Genomic DNA, 21,483 nt, shown 5'->3' with positions numbered 1-21,483 from the left:
CTAACTTAAGTCTTAACCACCCTTGTTTATTTGTTATTCTTACACATTTGTTTATTTGTACCTGGTCAATTTATTTGCTTTACCTGACCACGGTCTCTTAGTTGCTCTTCTTCATTCTTATTTTGTAAGTTTCTTCCAATTCCTTCCAAGAAACCTCGTAACCGGTAGTGCGATAGCTCCTTCATTAGCGCTCGAATCCATTATGTTTAGTGCCATGAGTGCCTGGACTACTCACAGCTGACAACATTAAAGACCTCTAGCGGTACACTAACATCAAGGAGTGATAACAAAGAAATTAGTTGGTTTGCATTACCTTTTTAGAGAGATATTGAATACTGGATATTGTACAGGTGTTTTCGACATGCGCCAAGACCAAATGAGACGTTGACGTTATTTTCAAATTATGATGATTAGACTGTAAAGCATGGTTAGTAGGAGGCGTCTAACTGTATCTGGCGATCACAAGCCCGAAGTAAGATATGCTGACTTTCAATCAACTTCTCAGGAACAGTCATGTTGGTCCAAACCCACTGTTTATCATGCTGCCATCGTGATATTTCTAGAGTTCTTTGCCTTCGGATTGTTAACTACCCCAATGATCTCGGTATAGTCCCGTTATTTTACTGTTTATACGTTGCAGGTTTTAGATGAGACATTTCCCAAGTATACCTTTCTAATGAATGGCATCATACATGGAGTAAAGGGAATTTTATCCTTCCTTAGCGCACCATTTCTAGGTGCTCTCTCAGATATGTTTGGAAGAAAACCTTTCCTACTCCTAACAGTAACCTTCACTTGTTCTCCAATACCACTGATGAAGATCAGTCATTGGTGGTATTTTACAATGATCAGTATATCGGGTATATTTGCAGTGACATTTTCATTTGCTTTGGCATATGTCGCTGATATCACATCAGAAGAAGATCGAAGCTGGGGATATGGACTAGTAAGTTCAGATATAAACATATGACTGGCAAATTTTCCACACCGAAACTAACTGTTCAACAAGTAGGGTTTCTGTTCCTGCACAAATACCACATCAATTTTAAAATCTTAAGTCTGTAAAACTGTTCGTTTTTTGTCGAAACAGGTAATGGACTAAAAGCTTCGACTATTAGTTGTACTTTGGATGCGTTTTTTGGTGCCTGACATTTCTGCCTTGTCTTTTTGGTTTGTGTAGTTTGAACTGTTTGTCATCAATCAGTAGGGTTATTTGACATGTTTGATTTTAGCCTCAATTACCCAACTGAAATATTGATCATTATAACATGAAAGACAGATTTCAAAGTCTAAAAGTTGTTCATGCTCTTATAATTGATCGCTTAAAGTATAACATTCCAATGTACTACTTTAGTACGTTTATTATTAGTAACTAGTTTATACAGTAACCAGTAATGCCAATACACCCTTCAAATAACTTACTGTAGTCTATGGTGAATTATTTAGTGCACTATTTTACTGTTTAAACCAATCTTTGCTACTGATGTTTCGGTTTATAGTAGTGTCAATGTCTGCTATTACTGTGCCAACTATACAGAAAGAATAAAGCTTATCAGCCCTCTATTCGCTTATCTTTTATGTGGCACTGGTTGTCTGTTTGCAGCCTCACTATTTGTTTCATGTAACTGATCATTATAATTTAGGCATATTATTAGTATTCTCTGTATTTGACATCAACAGTCAGTCAGTCAGTCAGCTACAACGTAGGACCAGGCACATTTATGCATCGGTCCAAGTTGCCATACCTCGTTGGCACAACAAGACGAACACCAAATTCATAGTAGTTAATTTAGTGATGGTGGTAGTATATAAATTATAGGTTGTATATAAGGATATAGTATAGGAAGGAAGAAAGTTATGAAACAATTTTAATCTCAAGGTTTAAGGGAAGATAAAGAGTGTATACACCTACGCCATTGTGATCGATTCTGAGCCATGTCACCTAGAGTCTCCAACCATTGGTTACGATAGTCACGCGGACCCCAACCAAGTAGTCTGCATCTTCCAACATGGCTCAGACTAGAAGTTAGTGACTTCAAGCACTGATGCCATGTTTTGGTTTGGCCGCCCCTAACTCTCTTCCAACCATCCCCAATATTAGACATTATAGAGCGTCGTGGTAATCGGTGTACAGGCATACGTAACACGTGGCCTAACCATCTCAGTCGATGAATATTCATCACCTCATCAACTGATTTACCATCATTCCCTAGTACCCTGAGTCTAACCTCACTATTACTTACCCAGTGATCTCGGCAGATGCAAGCAATACTTTTAAGATATCTGTGTTCAAATACTAGTAACTTATGAGTATCTTCTACTCTTAATGGCCACATTTTGCAGCAGTAAAGTAGAACAGAACGAATTGCTGCGCAGTATACTCGTCCTTTAATTGATAGACGGATATCTCGTCTTCGCCATAGGTGACGTAAGTTGGCAAAAGCCAAACGGGCTTTTTGAATCCGTGCAGAGATTTCGTTAGACACCAACCCATTAGGGCTGATCAGACTTCCAAGATAAGTGAAGTTGTCGACGCGTTCGACTACTTCACTCCCTATCCTTAGTTCGGGTGTTGACGCAGGCCAGTCCTGGAGTAACAATTTACATTTGGATGGGGAGAAACGCATCCCAAACATCCTGGCATTATTACTGAGTTCCAACAGAAGACTCTGCATTTTGTCAGCGTCTTCACCAAACAGGATTATGTCATCTGTGTATTCTAAGTCGCATAATGGTCTCCCTGGTAGGAGATCAATTCCTGAAAATTCAGTCGCAGAGAGTGTTATTTCCAGCAACAGGTCTATAATGAAGTTAAACAAAAATGGGGATAGTGGACAACCTTGACGGACACCACTTGAGGTTGTAAAATCAGATGACTGTTCGCTATAAGCTCTCGCTCGACTGGTAGTGTTCGAGTAAAGAGCCTTCACAAGGTTTATGTACTTCTGAGGTACACCTTTCAATGACAGACACTGCCACAGAACCTCTCGGTCTACGGAGTCAAATGCTGCTTTCAAGTCAAGAAAAACTATCATTGTCGGACGCCGATAAGCATGTCTGTGCTCTAAAACTTGACGAATGGTGAATATGTGGTCGATACAGCCACGACCAGGTCTGAAACCAGCCTGATTTTCTCGTGTTTGCAGTTCACGAGTCTTAGTTAGGTGCCCGATAATTATTGAGGCTAGTATTTTAGATGCTATGTTAGTCAGACTAATCCCTCTATGGTTATCACAGGGTGATTTTGGCCCCTTCTTATATATTGGGACAATCAGAGATTGTGACCAGTCAGATGGGATTACGTCCGTCTCCCAGATTTTAGCCAGAATATTAGTCAACCTAATCGCTAAAATTGGACCACCATATTTAAAGACCTCTGGAGCCAATCCATCTGGACCAGCTGCCCTTCCTCGTTTCAGATTAGTTATAGCCTTTTGGACTTCAAGTAGGGTCGGGGGGCCTACTTCAATGTTCCATTCAGGTTTTCTAGGAATAGTGGGTAGTTGTGCAGTAGCTGAAGGCCAGCTAAACTGTTCTCTAAAGTGTTCCGCCCATCGTTCTAAACGTTTGGGTTGAGAGCAGATAAGGGTTCCGTCTTTTTCGGAGATTGTCTCACTTACACTTGACTTCTTAACTCCGGTTTCTTTTATTAGTCTGAATAGTTGTCTGGTGTTGCCTACAGCCGCTGCCTTTTCCATCTCTTTTGCTTTCGTTGCCCACCACTGCTCACGATCGTTCCTTAGACTTTTAGTTAACCTAGATCTAATTTGTTTACGCTCTTCGTCATGTTCAGAGCCTGATAGGATGAGTTTACGCGAATCCATCAGTGAAATAGACTTAGAAGAAATCCACTGGTTTTTTGGAGCCCTATGGTTTAAATGACTAATAGATGTGACTGCTGTTTCCACAGCTGTTCGTATGTCTTTCCAAGCAGCATCTGGGTCAGTCTCGTTTACAGAACTGCCTAGATGTGAACTCAGTTGTTTCTGGAATTCGCATTTGGCTTTCTCGTCCTCCAGTTCAATCCTAATGGATCTTCTTAGTGTACTTTTCCTGCGTCCATTGAGGCGCAGACAAATGCGCGCTCGTATTAAAGCGTGATCAGAGTCTAAACAAGTATTCCAATACGAGCGACAATCTTCTATTGAGCCTCTCCAACGATGACTGATGACAATATGGTCTATTTGAGTCCATCGTTGGTTTGGTGCAGGTGGTCGCCATGTTAGACGATGTCTCTCCTTATGCTTAAAATTAGTGCTTGCTAAAAATAAACGATTGTCTGAGCATAGTTGCAACAGACGATCACCATTATCGGTTCGTTGAGCCGGAATACTAAAACACCCACCTAAATGTCTTTCTGTTTGATTTAAGCTGCCTACCTGGGCATTAAAGTCACCCGCTACGACTACTATGTCTGAGCGCTTAGCTTTCTGAAGAAGCTCAGAGAGCTTTCTGTAAAAGTCATCTTTCACTTCATCATGGCTGCAGTCAGTGGGAGCGTAGGCAGAAACGACGAAAAGGCAACGACGTGTGTCCCTATCCTTCCGAGTTCTTACGGAGCCATTTAGCCGGACAGCACACAGGCGACTGTCAACGGGGATCCATTCTAGTAGTGCCTGTTCTGCCCTTGTACTTAATGCTATGCCTACACCTGCAAGTCCGCGAGAACTAGCCAACGGGTCGCCAGATACACGGAGGGTGTATTTCATTGGCTGTCCATTTTGGTGAGGTGAGGTCAAGTGAATGACCACACTGGGATCCTGTATGCGTTTTTCGGAGACACAGCATACATCAATGGTACGAAATTCTAGGGTTTTAGCTAAGGAGGCCTGTTGACCGATTTGGCATAGGGTACGTACGTTGAAGGCTCCAATGTGTAGTTTGGAGCGATGTTTTAGTAGACCTGGGACAGCGTTTCGCGCACTAGAATCGTTGGCTATGGTGACACTTGAGGAGGAAACCGGAAGAGGAAGTTTAGTGTTGAAAGTCAAGGTAGAAGGAATAGTAGGAATTGAAGAAGGAGATTGGTTATGAATACAGTGGTCTTGAGTGCTGTTAGAGGTATGAGGGCAGTTATCACTTCCCGGTTGCCCACACCGTGGAAGGGTTCTTCCAGAGGTACCTGAAAAGGAACTTGGGTTAGAAGTAGTCTTAATGACCTGAAAGCGTGACCGCAGTGCCCAAGGGACAACTGCTTGAGGTCGGTCACACACGACCTTTTTGTGTTAGCTCGTTCTTCAAAGGACCTTACCGCCGGAGATGGATATCCGTGGGATAAGGCGAGGTGTGCATTTTTAGGGTCGACCTTTTCTAACCCCACCCCTCCTTGTGGGAAGGCAGCATCACTGTCATGCTGGTTGTCTGAAGGAAACACCTTACTGCTGTCACACCTCTGTACAGTCAGCAGTACGACTTCGCCTTCGGACCTTGGGTTTACTGCTTTTAGTCTCACCGCTCTTCAAACGACCTGCCTGGCATGGTAGGACCTTGAGGAACGATTGTTCCAGCCAGTATAGCTCGATTGAATCATCACGATAGGCAAGCCCGACCACCACGTCAAGGTAGCAGCAACGGTCAGGACTTGACATCAACACAATTAGTCGGACGTTAATCACTAACCGATTTTGAGTATTGCAGGATGTTGCCCGAATGTTTTAATAAAACCAAGAGTCCAATCCATCTTTTTGAACATCTTTATATTGTCCATTCAAAACCTTTCCGAAAGAATTCCTATTTACTCCCTTAATGTCACGAGGTAAAGGGGAATCCTGTGTATGAATTGAGTTATTAGATTCAGCGTCTCTAACCATCGATTGCTATCATCTCGCGGAACCCGACCAGGTAGTCTACACCTACCATCATAACTCAGTCCAATTGTCAGTGACTTCATGGATTTTTGGCACGTTTTGGTCTGGCCACCCCTAGCTTTCTTCCAACCTACTCCTACACCATGAAACATTGCACATCGGGGCCTTCGGTGGTTGAGTATACGTAAAACGTGCCCCAGCCATCTCAACTGACCAAGTTTCACTACTTCATCAATCGATTTGCCATCCTTACCTAGTACCCGTTTCCTAACAACTGCATTACTTGCTCGGTGGTCCCAGGACGTATGAGCAATGCTTCGAAGACACCTATGATCGAAAACCAGTAGCCTACGAATATCCTCTACTCTTACCGGTTATGTTTCACTTCCATAAAGTAGGATGGAACAAACTGCTGCACAGTAAACCCGTCCTTTGGTTGCTAGACGAATATCTCATGTAAGCCATGAATGACGTAAGTTGGCGAAAGCTAGACGAGCCTTCTGTATCCGTGCTGAGATTTTGTCACACGCCAGACCACAAAGGCTGATGATATTCTCAAGATAAGTGAAGCTGTCAACACGCTCAACTACTTCACTCCCTATCATTAGTTCAGGTGTTGATGCAAGTAACATTTTCACTTCGAGGGGGAGAATCGCATCCCGAACATGCCAGCATTGTTGCTTGTAGTGTTCAGAAGAATAATCGATGCACTCAACTGTTATCCTCATTGTGAAACTAAGCTCTAAAAAGTCATCAATGAAGCAGCTTTTCGGATTTAAACGTGAAGAAACCCATTCCAAACATTCTAGCGTTGTCACTCTGGGGATTGTAAAAACAACATTTTTCTCCTCTCCAAATCAGACACTGTGATTCCTATCCATTCTTCAAGTCAATAAGTAAGTCTCATATTACGTGATCGACTTCCGAAAATCTAGGTGAAGTAACATTACTGAAAGTATATCAATAACGAAAGTAGACAACCCCGAGGAGCATTATCCTAATCCAGCTGATTGTTGACCGTAAGCTATGACTCGACCAGTATTATTCGAGTGAAGATTTCCATGTCAGTGTATGCACGTTTGTACTCGCGTTTTAAAACCCGCTGACGGGTGTGGATTCGGTTGACACATTCTTGACCAGTTCTAAAACCCTCATGGTTCTCTTATGCTTATTGTTCTGGAGCTCTATTTAAGAGTCAAATAACTATAGGAGCTAATATTTTAGAAATGTTGGTGAAATCGGTTCCACTAAGGCTTTCTTTAGAGGATTTCTGTTATTTCTTGTAAACTAGGGCAATAAACGATTCTAACACCCAAATAAGATTTTATCCAGCGCCTTAACTCCAATTAGTACGCCAACTATTATTTTAGTGATGGTCCCGGAGCACCGTTCTTAAAGACTTCTGGGATCTACTGGTCAATTTTGGCTGACCATACTCGCTTAAAAGTCTGGTGACTTATGTCGATCCACCATTTCGGCTGTTGGAAAATACTGAGTAACTAAAACATACTTTAAAAACAGTTGAAATATCCCTCAATTTTTTTAAACATATAATCTTAATTAGTCTGTGAAATCACTGACTGTCGGTAGGTATAAATGTCCTACTTTCAGTATACGATAGAATTTTCATCTGTGATTGAAGATTCTGGATGTTTTAAATTGGTTGTAATGGTGCAGTTACATCAATGCATTATCTTTCAAAAATTAGTTGTAATGTCATTCCATATATCACCCCTTTTTGATTTCTTTCGTCTCTGTAGAATGGTATATTTGAAATATTTTCGAATATCTTTCTTATTATTATCTTTTGTGCTTTGCTTATCTCCTTTTTGTATTGATGTGAACTATGGGAATTTTCACTTATATTTCTGTTGTTTTCTTAATAATTCGAGTGAATTTCATGCCCATTCATTTCCAACTAGCTGTTTGGCATTGCGTTTTTAATTCTTTTGTAGTAGATAAGCTCTACAGTCCATAGCTTATGACTCTATTTATTTAAGCGCATAGATATTGGCACATGGAAACACCAAATATATATGTACCACACTTCGTCATTCGATTTGTGTGACGGCTGGATTACTGCTCGGGTACCCAAACCGAAACAGATAGTTTTATTAGAGAGCACACACCCCGAGCCTTTGACCTACAGGTCTAATCCACAAGGAAGTGGAGCAATGTTAGGAGATGCAAATCCATGATAGCCGTTTACCAACAATAGGTTCATACTCCATTTGTTCATTCAAAATCCTAAAGCCCATGTACACCATTGGTCTGAAATCACCGCGAAAAGGCGGTGAGTAGGACTTCCCTAATAGCGGCCGAATGCTCATGGTCATGTGAGAGCATTTCGAGAGAGAGAGAGCTGACTCTCTTCACTCTCGACCATACCAGGGCATTTGGCATCATTCATTATCCACTAGTTTGGTTTTCTTTACTACCAACTGAATTTTTATTTTCAATGTATTCACAACTATATAATTATATAGATATTTACACTGTTTTCCTCTCTTTAACAAAGGTTTCAGCTACATTTGCCGCTAGTCTTGTCAGTTCACCTGCAATTGGAGCTTATCTAGGTCGTGTATATAGTGAAGAATTAGTTGTTGCACTGGCTACTGCTATTGCATTTTTAGACATTTGTTTTATACTTGCTTGTGTACCTGAATCTCTATCGGAAAAAGTACGTATTGGTCATTTGTGCTCTGTAACTACATTGGGTGGACCAGTTGGTAAATTCTCATGGGGTAAAGCTGATCCTTTTGCAGTAAGATTATACTCTCTTTAATATGCTTTAGTACTATTATTATTGTTATTATTATTATTATTATTATTTCACAACCTTATATGGAGTCGTTTTTTGGAAGAGATCCTAATAAAAGGTCGGCTCAAAACCTGTTTCCGTTTCTGTTATCATCCGTTAACTGCGAGTTTATTAGTGTTTTGGACTTTGCGTTTACAAACTACATAAGTTAGTGTCAAAATTTCATTTTAAAATGGTATGGAGTAAAGTAGGATTTCCTTCCAATCAGCTTCTATCACCATCTTACATAAACGCACTATATTGATCGTATTTATTCATTGTTATTATTGGTTGAGATTGCATCGAATGAATTTATTTTTGTTTTCCATTGGGGATTTGTTTGTGAACAAGGTGTTTACCAGTACTGTTAATGGTATGTGGGCGGTCCTCATGTCCTGGATGTCCACACCATCGGGAGATACTTCTCGTTATGGTACTTGAGAAAGAAACATGATTAGCAGTGATGTTGGCGACCTGTAAGCATAATTAGAGTGTTCAAGAGATAACTGCTTGAAGTCAGTTACTCACGACTTTTTTGTGGTTTCTTGGACCAAATTGATAATTTTGAAAACTACTACTTCTTTTGGATGGAGAGAGTGGGTGAGAATACATGGTTATAATTGACGAGATCTTTAAGAATAATCATCAAAAAACGCATTTAGAAAGCGTATAAAATAAGTCGATTCGTTCACCAGATACTTGAGTTTAAGCTAATGATACTCTCTGGCTGCCCAAACTAAAGTGGATAAGATGGTGGTCAAACCTAAGACTTATTAGTTAAAAGTCGAACACCTTAACAAACTTAACCACCACTTTGTGTAAGCAGCACAATAGACCTGTTCCACAGAATCAAGTAATCTGATAGGTGCGTGTTGAGTTAACTATTGTTATTATTTATTGTTTAAACATAAATATTGGTACAAGGAAGCACCAAATAGATATGTGCCACATAAATCATTCGATTTAATGTGAGGGCTGGGATACTGCCAAGGTGCCCAAACCAAAACAGGTGGTTTTCTTAGGGGGCCACACCTAAAACCTTCGACCTAAAGGTCTAATCCACAAGATACCGGAGCAACGTTAGGAGATGCAATCCCATGGCAGCCGGTGACCAATGATTGTTTCATACCACATTTATTCCCTCAGGATACTGGAGCCCATGTACACCATTGGTTCAATACCAGGGTTTCCCAACTTCCCTAGGTGGACTCACCGTGTCCACCGACGCGGTTAAAGCACCGGACATTCGCTTTTGATCCTCTCAATTTCGCAAACACCACCCTCACCACGAGAAGGCAGTGAGTAGGACTTACCTGATAGTGGCTGTATACGCGTGGCCATGTGAGAGCATTTGAAGAGGGAGAGCTGACTGTCCCCACTCCCGGCCATACCAAAGCATTTGGGGCTAGTTTACATTTGATAAATCTTCGACTCAGCAGTCAGAAAAGGGAGAAAACAACTTTAAAAAAGAGTATAAAGGAACTTGTATTTTTACTCTTTCATTAAAACAAATCAATACACACAAATATATATCTATATATTAACTAGCACTGGATTTATTGATCGTTATGCGTATACATGAAATCCATTAGTTGGACAATGACATGTGAATAATATGTATCGTGAAAGAAAGAAAAAAAAGACTAAATGTGCACATATGTGTACTGTACCTACACATATATGGTATACAAAATTGACCTTCTCTAGGTGATTCACTACTTTTCAACAAATGACTAATATATATTCAATATTCAATTAAATTGATCAATTCATATAAATTTGATCACCTTCTAATAAGTTTCTATTATGGTTCTTAGTTTGTAATGGTTATAAAATATGATCTGATATGTTCTATTACATTTTCCGGCAACATAAGTAGTATTGTAGTGAACGAGAACACAATTGGGGACAATCGAATGTATTTCAACACACAAAATTACAGAATGAGAATCATACAGTAAATGCTTCATTTGTGAAATGTCAATCCATTGTCTGGAACTTGACTGTTCCTTTTGCAAATGTCAATCAATCGTCTCACAATTCAATGTTCTTTCATGTCTATACCAATTGCTTTCTGTACTTGTTTTTTCCTCCTCGGTCTTCTGTTACCAGACATTGTATTCCTGACTAACGTTACATACTACTTATGTCGACAAAAGTAGCACACACTACAATATATCGTCATTATCCTAATCAATGTAAGACTTGATACACACATGTGAATTGGTTTAAATTCTCATACTAAATCACATAATAATGAATTAAAATTAATTAGATGAATGGGAAGAATAATGAGTGCAATGATAATAACAATCCTGCTTCAGTTTGGGCACTAGGGCAGTATCATATCCCTTATACAAATCAAATGAGATTTGTGTGGCTCATATATATCTGATGCCCCCCCCCCTAATAAATAATATCAATGGTGCTAAAAATAAGTTAAATATTGTAGAATAAAAAAACTGAATACTATCTATAGTACAATGATTAATTTTTATGGAACTTGTTTTTAACAGCTACGGAATTCCAATGATTTCAATGAATATCATTTCACTGTGACAGTTGAATAGTATCATCAATCAAACTGTTACTAGTTGTACAGAAAAAAAAGAAAAATCCGAAGAAATTAAGTTCTGAACTAAAGTTCACATTAGTTTAAATTATGAATTGTGTGAGGGCTATGATACTGCTCGGGTGCCCAGACCAAAGCAGGTGGTTTTCTTACGGGGTCACCCCCGTAGCCTTTGACCTGAAGGTCCGACCAACAAGGCAGTGAAGCATCGTGAGGAGATGCAGACCCATGGTAGCCGGTGACCAATGATTGATTCATACTCCATTTTTTCCTTCAGGGTACTGAAGCCTATGTGCACCATTGGTTTTAAATCAGGGTTCTCCTATTCCCCTAGGTGGACTCACCGTGTTAACCGGCCCAGTTAGATTGGCGGACATTCGCTTTCGATCCTCTCAATTTGGCGAACAACACCCCTACCACGAGAAGGCAATCAGTAGGACTTCCCTGACAGTGGCTATATAAGCGTGGCCATGTGAGAGCATTTGGAAAGGAAGTGCGGACCCTTTCCCCACTCTGGCCGTACCAGGGCATTTTGGGGACAATTGTTCTACAGTTTCTTTTTTCCCCTCAGATTTTATAGTAAATTCAAGTCAAATGATCGACACCTAATATTATATTTATATTATTTCTTTAAAATTGATTTAATCACAAAATTCTCGCCCCATTTTTTGTTTCATAATCGATTATTTAAAATAATAAAACAAAGACATGTTCACATTGTACACAATTCGATATATAATTTTTAAAAAAAATCACGCAAGTTTTTCAAAACAAAAAGAGGAGTTAAAGGATATAAGAGTAAAAAACTTTGTTTTTATCTATAATTCTTCTTCTTTGTTTTTGTATGTGATACATGCAACTTGATTAAAATGTTTAGAACCTGAATGCATTAGTTAATCAGGAAGGGATTTTTATGGAGATTTCAGTATTTTTCATAGTTGAAATCATGAGTCAATTAAAGCTAGACAACCATGAAAAACCTGGAAGCACTGGACGACCGTTTCGTCCTATTATGGGACTCCTCTGTGACAGTGCGCATCTACGATCCCGCCTCACAAGATTCGAACCCAGGATCTACCAGTCTCGTGCCAGAGCACTTAACTTTTATCTTACATAAACAGTGTAATATCTAATGAATTTATTATTAAAATTATGAACTAATTTTAACTGAACAATTGTTGAAAATTGTTATTTTATTTCATTGTATGACTTTGAAACTGTACTCATTCACAGCCCCCAAATGCCCCGGTACGGCCGAGAGTGAGGAGAGTTCGCTCTCTCTCTCGAAATGCTCTCACATGGCCACGCGTATATAGCCTCTGTCAGGGAAGTCCTACTCACTGCCTTCTCGTACCACAGGTGTTGTTTACGAAATTGAGAGGACGAAAAGCGAATGTCCGAATTTGTGTGGCGCATATATATCTTGTGCCTCTTTGTACCAATATTTATGTGTTTAAATAAGTTAATCAGAAATACTCATTCACAACTGTATCCAGATATCGGACTGAGTACCCTTAGACCCAACGGTGAACATGGCGCTTTTTAGTTAATTAAATTAGCATACTACGGTTTATATTTTCAAGTTAAGACAGTTCGCATTATTTCATGATCATCATCTAATTGCCATAAGATGATATTTCTCTTACCCCTGAAATATTCGAACTCCATCGGTTGTTATTTCTCGTCTTAGAACTTCAATAATTCTTGTCAAAGTTAATCATTATGCAGAATATTTGATGTGAATAACGAATTGAGCAGTTTTCATAAAACAATATATGTTGTTCTGGAAGATAGGTTGCTAATTTACTTGTGAAGTTTTCATAACAACACTGTAATCTACAGACGACCTTTAAGCAACAATAAAGTAACCATTAGAATATTCATCTGCTTATTAAGGTTAAAAAAGGTTACAAATTAGTGTGGGGAATTAAGATTTAGAGGATTAGGGTTTTCATCATCAATAGATATCAGCTATAATGCCGAAATGCTATCTAACCTTAAGGTTAAATGAATTTCGCTCCAAAATCCAAGACTTGCTATCTTAAATCTGATTGGTTCGTCCATAAATTATAGTCTTGTCGTTTTCATTTCCATTTTGAACACATCGTCGCCATGTTGTACGGTAATGTGAAATTCTAATTCCTCGCTTCGCATCATTGTACATGCTAATGATGTCGTGCCTATAAGAACAATGACACCTTCACGATTAAGCCAACCACCCAGCTCAACACCTCCAATAATTGGTGTTTTCCTTAAGTTTACATATTACTTATAAACATTTATTATTTATTTAAACACATAAATATTGGTACTAGGAAGCACCAGATACATATGCACCGCACAAATCCAATTTGATTTGTGTGAGGGTTGTGCTACTGTCCAGGTGCACAAACTGAAGCACGTAGTTTTCTTAGGGGGCCACACCCCGTGCCTTTGACCTGAACGTCTAGTCCACAAGGCAGTGGAGCATCGTGAGGAGATGCAGTCCCATGGTAGCCAGTGACCAACAATTGGTTCATACGCCATTTTTTCCTTCAGGATACTGGGGCCTATGCGCACCATTGGTTTGGAATCAGGGTTCCCCAACTCCCTTAGGTGGATCCCCCGTGTCCACTGACACGGTTAAAGCGTCGGACATTCGCTTTTGATCCTCTCAATTTCGTAAACAACACCTGTGGTGCGAGAAGGCAGTGAGTAGGACTTCCCTGACAGAGGCTATATACACGCGGCCATGTAAGAGCGTTTCGAGGGGGAGAGCAGACTCTCCTCACTCTCGGCCGTACTAGGGTATTTGGGGGCCTTTTACTTATAAACAAAACTTATATATCTAAGTAAATGCCTGATAATTAACTGTTTACTGTATGGGTTTTTAATTGTGTTTTTTTGTGTATATGTGTCGTTTATTTGTTCTACAGACATTACGTCAAATGACAAATGATCATCTTGTTCTTATGATATGTATTACAACATTTTTATCCTATTTACCAGAAGCTGGACAATATTCATGTTTCTTTGTTTATCTTCGCCTGGTAAGTATATATATACGTCAGATATTTTATGGTTATTTACTTCCTATGGAGTCTAAAATGTTTATTGAACAGTTGAGATATTTAGTTGAGTCTTAGGTTCGAACCCCTTCCTATGAAGTAATTAATATCCCTAGTGTTCGAAATTAGGGTGTGACTTAATGCTATATGTATATTGATCTTTGTTTAGTAAATTAGTTAAAAAAAAATAAAAATACTATCAAATCTGTATTTGAACACTCTGTCCCAGGACTCAGACTTTCGGAAATTGAGTAATCAAGTGTATAGATTGTGAATCGTTATACAAAATTAGTGTAGCCTGATAGTGTAATGTATACATCTACATATTGTCCCGATTTGTTTACATCTTTTCAGTCGTCTCAATTTTTGTTCTTACTATCAAATGTGGATTGATGGTCAGCAGTTAATTAGTCATGCACAACATAGAACCTGCCACATGTGTGTATCGACTCAAGTTGGCACACCACATTAGCACAATGAGATTCCAGAATGATATAAGAAGAGATATTACTAGTGATAGTAGAGAGATTATGTATAGAAGATATGATTGGGAAAGGAAATATTGAAAATTAGGACCGATAGAAGGCAAAAAGTGGATGCACCTGAGTCATGATGAACGATTCTAAGGCTTGTCACTCAAAGCTTACAAACATTGGTTATGATAGTTTCACAGACTAACCAGATGATCTGTACCTACTTACATGGTTCAGTCCAACAGTAAATGAGTTCATTGACTGATGTCACTATTTGGCTTGATCACCCCTGGCTTTCCTCTAACTTACTCCCACAGTAGCTATCATTACTCATCAAGATAGAAGGTGATTGGGCATACGTAATACCCGCTTCAATCACTACCTCATCTACTGATTTCCCATCCTTACCTAGTGATCTACGTCTAGACTCACTCGATGATCCTAACTCACACAAGCAATAGTTCAATGACACTTGTAATGATATACTAGTAATGTACTAATATCCTGCATTTTTTTACAGGTCACGTCTCACAACCATCGATAGTAAAGCAAATCTTGACTTAAATAATTATCTTATATAATATTTTTTGTTGGAAAATAGAAAATATTCAATAATAAGAAGTGTAGATGTAGTCTGAATTCAATTATGATACTGTCACCGATTTCAAAACCAATATCGCTAACTACGTGATAAAATTATCTTTGACTTACTTACGCCTGTTACCCCTCGTGGAGGAGCATAGGCCGCACACCAGCATTCTCCATCCAATCCTGTCCTGGGCAATCCTTTCCAGTACTTCCCAGTTAACATTCATCCTTTCCATACTTGCTTCTATTTCCCGGCGTAGAGTGTTCTTTGGCTTTCCCTTTTACGCTTCCCTTCCGGATTCCAAATTAGGGATTGCTTCGTGATAGACATTGGTGATTTCCTTAATGTATGTCCTATCCACTTCCAACATCTTTTCCTAATTTCCTCTTCAGCTGAAAGCTGGTTTGTCCTCTCCCATAAAACTCTGTTGCTGTTAGTATCCGGCCAGTGAATGTTGAGTATTTTGCGTAAACAACTATTTATAAATACTTGTAACCTTCTTGATGATGGATGTAGTAGTTCTCCACGTTTCAGCTCCATACAATAGGACTATCTTGACGTTCATATTGAGGATTCTCACTTTGAAGTTAGTTAACAGTTTGTAACTATCAATATTCCTTGCTCCTACAATCAATCACTTCAGTGCTTGAAGTCACTAACTTCTAGTCTGAGCCATGTTGGTAGATGTAGACTACCTGGTTGGGGTCCGCGTGACTATCGTAACCAATGGTTAGAGACTCTAGGTGATATGGCTCAGAATCGATCACAATGGCGTAGGCGTATACACTCTTTATCTTCCCTTAAACCTTGAGATTAAAATTGTTTCATAACTTTCTTCCTTCCTATACTATATCCTTATATACAACCTTTCTTTATATACTACCACCACTAAATTAACTATTTCTATGCATCCGGTATTCATCTTGTTGTGCTAACGAGGTATGGCAACTTAGACCGATGCATAAATGTGCCTAGTCCTACGTTCTAGCTGACTGACTGACTGACAATCACTTCATTCTAATGAAGTGGTATAAATGTTTTAGACTTTACTATCTTAAACTCATTTTGATATTCTACAATATGAATTGTGTCTATTCTTTGTTTCATTTATCCAGTAGTCAATTCATCTATTAAACATGTATGATAGTAATAATACATTGTATTTACAAGGATTGTCATGTAAATACGCTTAAAATGTTTACTGTTAACAAGCATTCTATGCCTTGTTGTTGACTTGACTTATGCATACAATTTAAATATCAATCAAAGAAATTACATTTCTACATAATAATAGAATGAAATGTTCATATATGAGAACATGTATGTATACATATGTATATATAGTTTGTGGATAGTGGATAATGTATATATAGTGTGTGGACAGAATATGTCTTTTAGGTATAGTAATGGAATTGTAGACAAACTATGTACATGTTTTAGTTCATCATTATCATTGTTATTTATTTTGTAAATAAATAAACAACATTTTTATTCCAATGTTGTAAACAAATTAGTTACTATCCAGTAGATAATGATTATAATTATAATCACTGTATTATGACGCCCCATGTTGAAAGTCGAGATTCTTATTGGAAGTCTGGAAGCTGATAGCCAGAGCAACAATGAATATTGGTATATGAAATGTCCGGAAAATGTTGGAGATTGATAGGAATAGTCAAATAGCTGCGAAAATGAGAAGATGCAACCTGACGTTGCTCGGAATAAGTGAAACCCACTAGATGTGCAAGCTAGACAAAAGCAATTGATTTCGGGAAAGATGCCTTTGTACTCTGGCTATGAAAAAAGATGCTCCGCATGCGCAGGGAGTTGTTCTAATGCTGTCCAAAGAAGCACGTAAAAGCACTTATTGAGTGGGAATCTCATGGATCCAGAATCATCCAAGCATCTTTCAAAACAAAGAAGAAGGGGATCACAATGAATGTTATCCAATGTTATGCACCCACCTATGATAGCAACAACAACTATAAAAATCAATTCTATGAGAGGCTGCAACCGAGCATAGTGAAGTGCTTAGGAAAGGACCTCACCATCCTGATGGGAGACATAAACACTAAAGTCGGGACGGACAACATCGGGTATGAAGATATTATATGACGATATGGACTAGGAAAAAGAAACGAGAATGGCTAGATTTGCAAATTTATATGCATCCAACGAAATGGTTATAGGTAGCACAATATTCCCCCACAAACGCACACACAAAGCTACATGGGTGTCACTGGACCAAACTAGAGAGAATCAGACCGATCATATTTACATCACTGAAAGATTCAGGAAGACAATGGAAGATGTAAGAACCAGGAGAGGAGCTGACATAGCTTCAGATCATCACCTGATGGTTGTCAAGATGAAACTAATGCTAAAGAAGTACTGAAAAACAGCATTACTTCGAGATACTGACAAACTCAATGAATTCAAGATAGCTTTTGGCAAAAGCTTCGAGGGCTTAGAAGATCTACTGGGAGAAGAAACTGCAATACAGGATAAGGGGAAACGGATTAAAGAAGCATGAGCTTCAGCGTTCCGGGAGATGCTTGTCCACAAAGCGCATCATCAAATAGGATGGATCTCTATTGAAACCCTGAACAGGTTTGAAGAAAGGAAGAAGGAGAAGACAGCAATTAACAACAGTCAAACAAAATCAGAGAAAACCAAGATATATCTGTATCTCAGTGTCACTGCTTATACCAGAATCCCAACCCAGTATCATTCACTTCGAATGACATCCCGTTGTTCATGTAAGTGCTTGATCCAGAAAGCCAATAGCTTGTGCAGTTAGTAGTAGTTGTATTTATAAGAGTCTGTATTTCCTCATAGTTGATAGTAAGAACGGTTACTAATCATTACCCATTGTCATTCATGGATCATAAGCGGATAGTCTTGATATTGCCATTTAGTCCTAATTTCTTAGTAGATTTCCATTCTGCTTATCAGTAGAATCCAAGACTGGTTGGCTGAATATGCATGCATCCTATTTTCAATGTTCACACTGGGTTTCGAATTCACTTACTATCACTTCGAAAACCCAACATGTTATCCACTTAACTATGCAAGCCCTAACAAACAACCAGTTGATGTTGATTTAAAATGCTCCAATAACTGGTATTAGGTATACAATTCTATTCAGGAAATTTTACATTGTAGCCACATCAGGGATACCGAGAAAACGGTCAGTTGTGTTATATTTTATATATTTCGAATTAATCGTGCTGTTTTGTTTCGCTTTTTTTGCAATAAATAAATAATCCAATAGGTTATGGGATTCACTGAAGAGAATGTGGCACTTTTCATTGCTGTTGTCGGTATCATGTCATGTATTGCACAAGTAAGTATGAAGTTGATTTCATTTTCTTTTGTTTTTTAAAAAGAGACCTATTGTAGAACAACTAAGTGAGTTTTCCATAAGTAGTCACCAAGCAAAATTGATAAGTCAGTTGATGTGATTGTGAATCTTCATCGCTTGAAATGTCTAAGATATGTGTCACATATACTCAAGCATCACCTACCTTGACTTACAGTGTAAAGGGAGGTTGATAAGAAACTAGAGTTGGTCAAACCTTACACGTAGCATCATACCCTGAAGCAACTCACTGTTTTGCTTAAGACATATTATCAGCTAAAGATTACCTTTTTGTGATTGTCGTGATTATTTTGATCAATAGTTAAAGGCGTTGTTTGCAGAGGCCTGAAAATAGACTATAATGATGTAGATGTATTCAAACTTCATCTTCCTGTAGATTTTGTTTTTTTTCAGCATTCATTCCATACATACATACCCTTTCATTCTGTCTCATCAAATCATACTCCTAATATTCAACCTTCCTCACTACATTACTTCAACTTCTTTACTTTTCGTCTCATCATACGGATATTATGTATTAAGGTCTGGGTTAACTCCCATCTCATTAATGACTGTCTGCAACTAGGATGAAATACATTGTCCAATGTTTCGTCATTAGTTTTTACTTCATCAGAAGGAGACTTCTTCAGAGTTTTTGATCAGAATTATCGGTAAGAATTTATCAATACTTTAAACTTATCAATAAAATTTTTATCTTTTCTTCAAATTGATTCATATTTAAGTATTTATTGTTTGTTTTTAATAATCGTACCATATTTGTACTAATTAAATACTTTAATATGTGACTATTGTCTATCAACACTTATACAATAACAATAACATATAACATCCTGTTATTATCTTCATCGTGTATGCGTTCATTCACTCTTTCTCTTTCTCTCTCTCTCTCTCTCTCTTATACACACACACATCTATGTTGTATCCATACAGAAAACATCTTCAATGAAATATGTAAGCAAACGGTGAAATAAGTAAGTGAGTAAATAATAAGTGAAAAAAGAAGTGATTGAAAGTAAAAAGACTAGTAGTATTAGTCGTCGTAGTAGTAGTACTAGTAACAAGGTGTGAAAATAAAACACATTATAAATCCACAATATTATACATCATTGTTTTGTTATTGCTACTATTGATTGAATTCCAGTCGTGAAGATGAAGAAGCAATGAATAAACGATTTCGCCATTATTATCATACTCTTGTTTGTAGCTTATAATTAACAATAATGATAATAGCAATAGTGATCCAATTGATTCTGAATATTGTTTATATAGTCATTATTATTATTGTTACTATCATTACTTATCTTGAATGGACTATAATTTGTTTACTTAGTAACTATTTATACTGGTAATTAAAGAAAAATGTATTCAACCTATTATATCATTTAGTAGTGTCTTTGTATGTTTATCTCAATATTATCTAATCTGAATAAGTATGATTGTTATAGTATATGTATATATTATATTATATAAACACATAAATTTTGGTACAAGGAAGCATCATATACATATGTGCCACACAAATCTCATTCGATTTGTGTGAGGGCTGTGATACTGTCCAGGTGCCCAGACTGAAGCAGATGGTTTTCTTAGGAAGCCACACTCCGAGCCTTGACCTAAAGATCTGATCCATAAGGTAGTGGAGAATCGTGAGGAGATGCAGTCCCATAGTAGCCGGTCGCCAACGATTGATTCATACGCCATTTGTTCCCTCAGGATACTGGGGCCCATATACACCATTGGTTTGGAATCAGGGTTTTTCAACTCCCCTAGGTGGATGCGCTGTGTCAACCAACCTGGTTAAAGCGCCGGGCATTCGCTTTTCGTCATCTAAATTTCGTAAACAACAATAATGCCACGAGAAGGCAGTGAGTAAAACTTCCCTGACAGAGACTATATACCCGTGGCCATGTGAGAGCATTTGGAGAGGGAGAGCGAACTCTCCCCACTCTCAACCGTACCAGGGCATTTGAGGCTGCAACCTCCGGAATAGAAGTCCGGTTGTTATAGAATAAATCATTAATATGATACGATTGTTTTTCCCGAGACTTTATCAGAAGTTTTATGATTTTACATTATGAATTGACCATCTATCCTCTTATATATATATATATATATATATATATATATATATATATATATATATATATCTGTTAATCGAATCATGCGAGATATACTCTACTAACACGAGTGTGCTTTTGTACTTATCAGGCGAAATTGATCTTCACGTTGATCAATGACATGGTTTGACCAAGAGCAAATAACCCCCTGAACAATAACCAAAACAACCCTCATTTTTACTGCTCCAGGATTTAGCTCTCCTCTATCCCCTAGTAGTCAGTCAAGAGTTGAATACAACAAGTAAATAAAACCTACATATTATGATATCTAAAACATTCATGAATCTATATGCATACCAATTGCTTGATTACAAAGCTTTACAAATAGGAAATTATAGTTTACACAATAGCTAAGCTATAGTGTAGTAACTATTTAATTGAATTCTTCGAATAATTACATTAATTATTAAGATCAATGTGACATTATATAATTATTACGTTACATCAGTCAGTCAGTAACAACGTAGAACTTCGTACGTACGTACCTACATCAGTTCGAATTGCCATACCACATTAGCACAGAGATACAGTTGTCGATTCAAATCCCATAGTGGTAGAAGTAGTAAGAGTATAAGCAGTAATCGGAAAGATTAGGGTTGGAAGATGTTATTGAATGAGTATAATCCAGTGAAATAAATTTGGAAACAGAAAAAGATGGAGACACGAAGAATTCAGAAGATTAGAATTTGATAGAAC

At 38.1% G+C, this 21,483-nt stretch overlaps 1 protein-coding gene across 1 annotated transcript in view; it reads left to right on the top strand.

The window, feature by feature from the left end:
• Nucleotides 1-424: 424 nt before the first annotated feature.
• Smp_198280 (drug efflux protein-related) overlaps nt 425-21,483 on the top strand; it is a gene marked incomplete at both ends in the record, with an annotated part of 28,396 nt that continues 7,337 nt past the window's right edge. Inside the window, 5 exons of the mRNA XM_018798511.1 lie at nt 425-604; nt 641-946; nt 8,326-8,571; nt 14,095-14,208; nt 18,563-18,634. Coding sequence (XP_018653445.1) covers nt 425-604; nt 641-946; nt 8,326-8,571; nt 14,095-14,208; nt 18,563-18,634 — 918 coding nt within the window. The remainder of the gene's footprint in view (nt 605-640; nt 947-8,325; nt 8,572-14,094; nt 14,209-18,562; nt 18,635-21,483) is intronic.

The sequence above is a fragment of the Schistosoma mansoni genome, chromosome 6, assembly GCF_000237925.1.
Source record: "Schistosoma mansoni strain Puerto Rico chromosome 6, complete genome".
Classification (NCBI taxonomy): Eukaryota; Metazoa; Platyhelminthes; class Trematoda; order Strigeidida; family Schistosomatidae; genus Schistosoma; species Schistosoma mansoni.
This window is presented reverse-complemented; position numbering and strand designations above follow the sequence as displayed.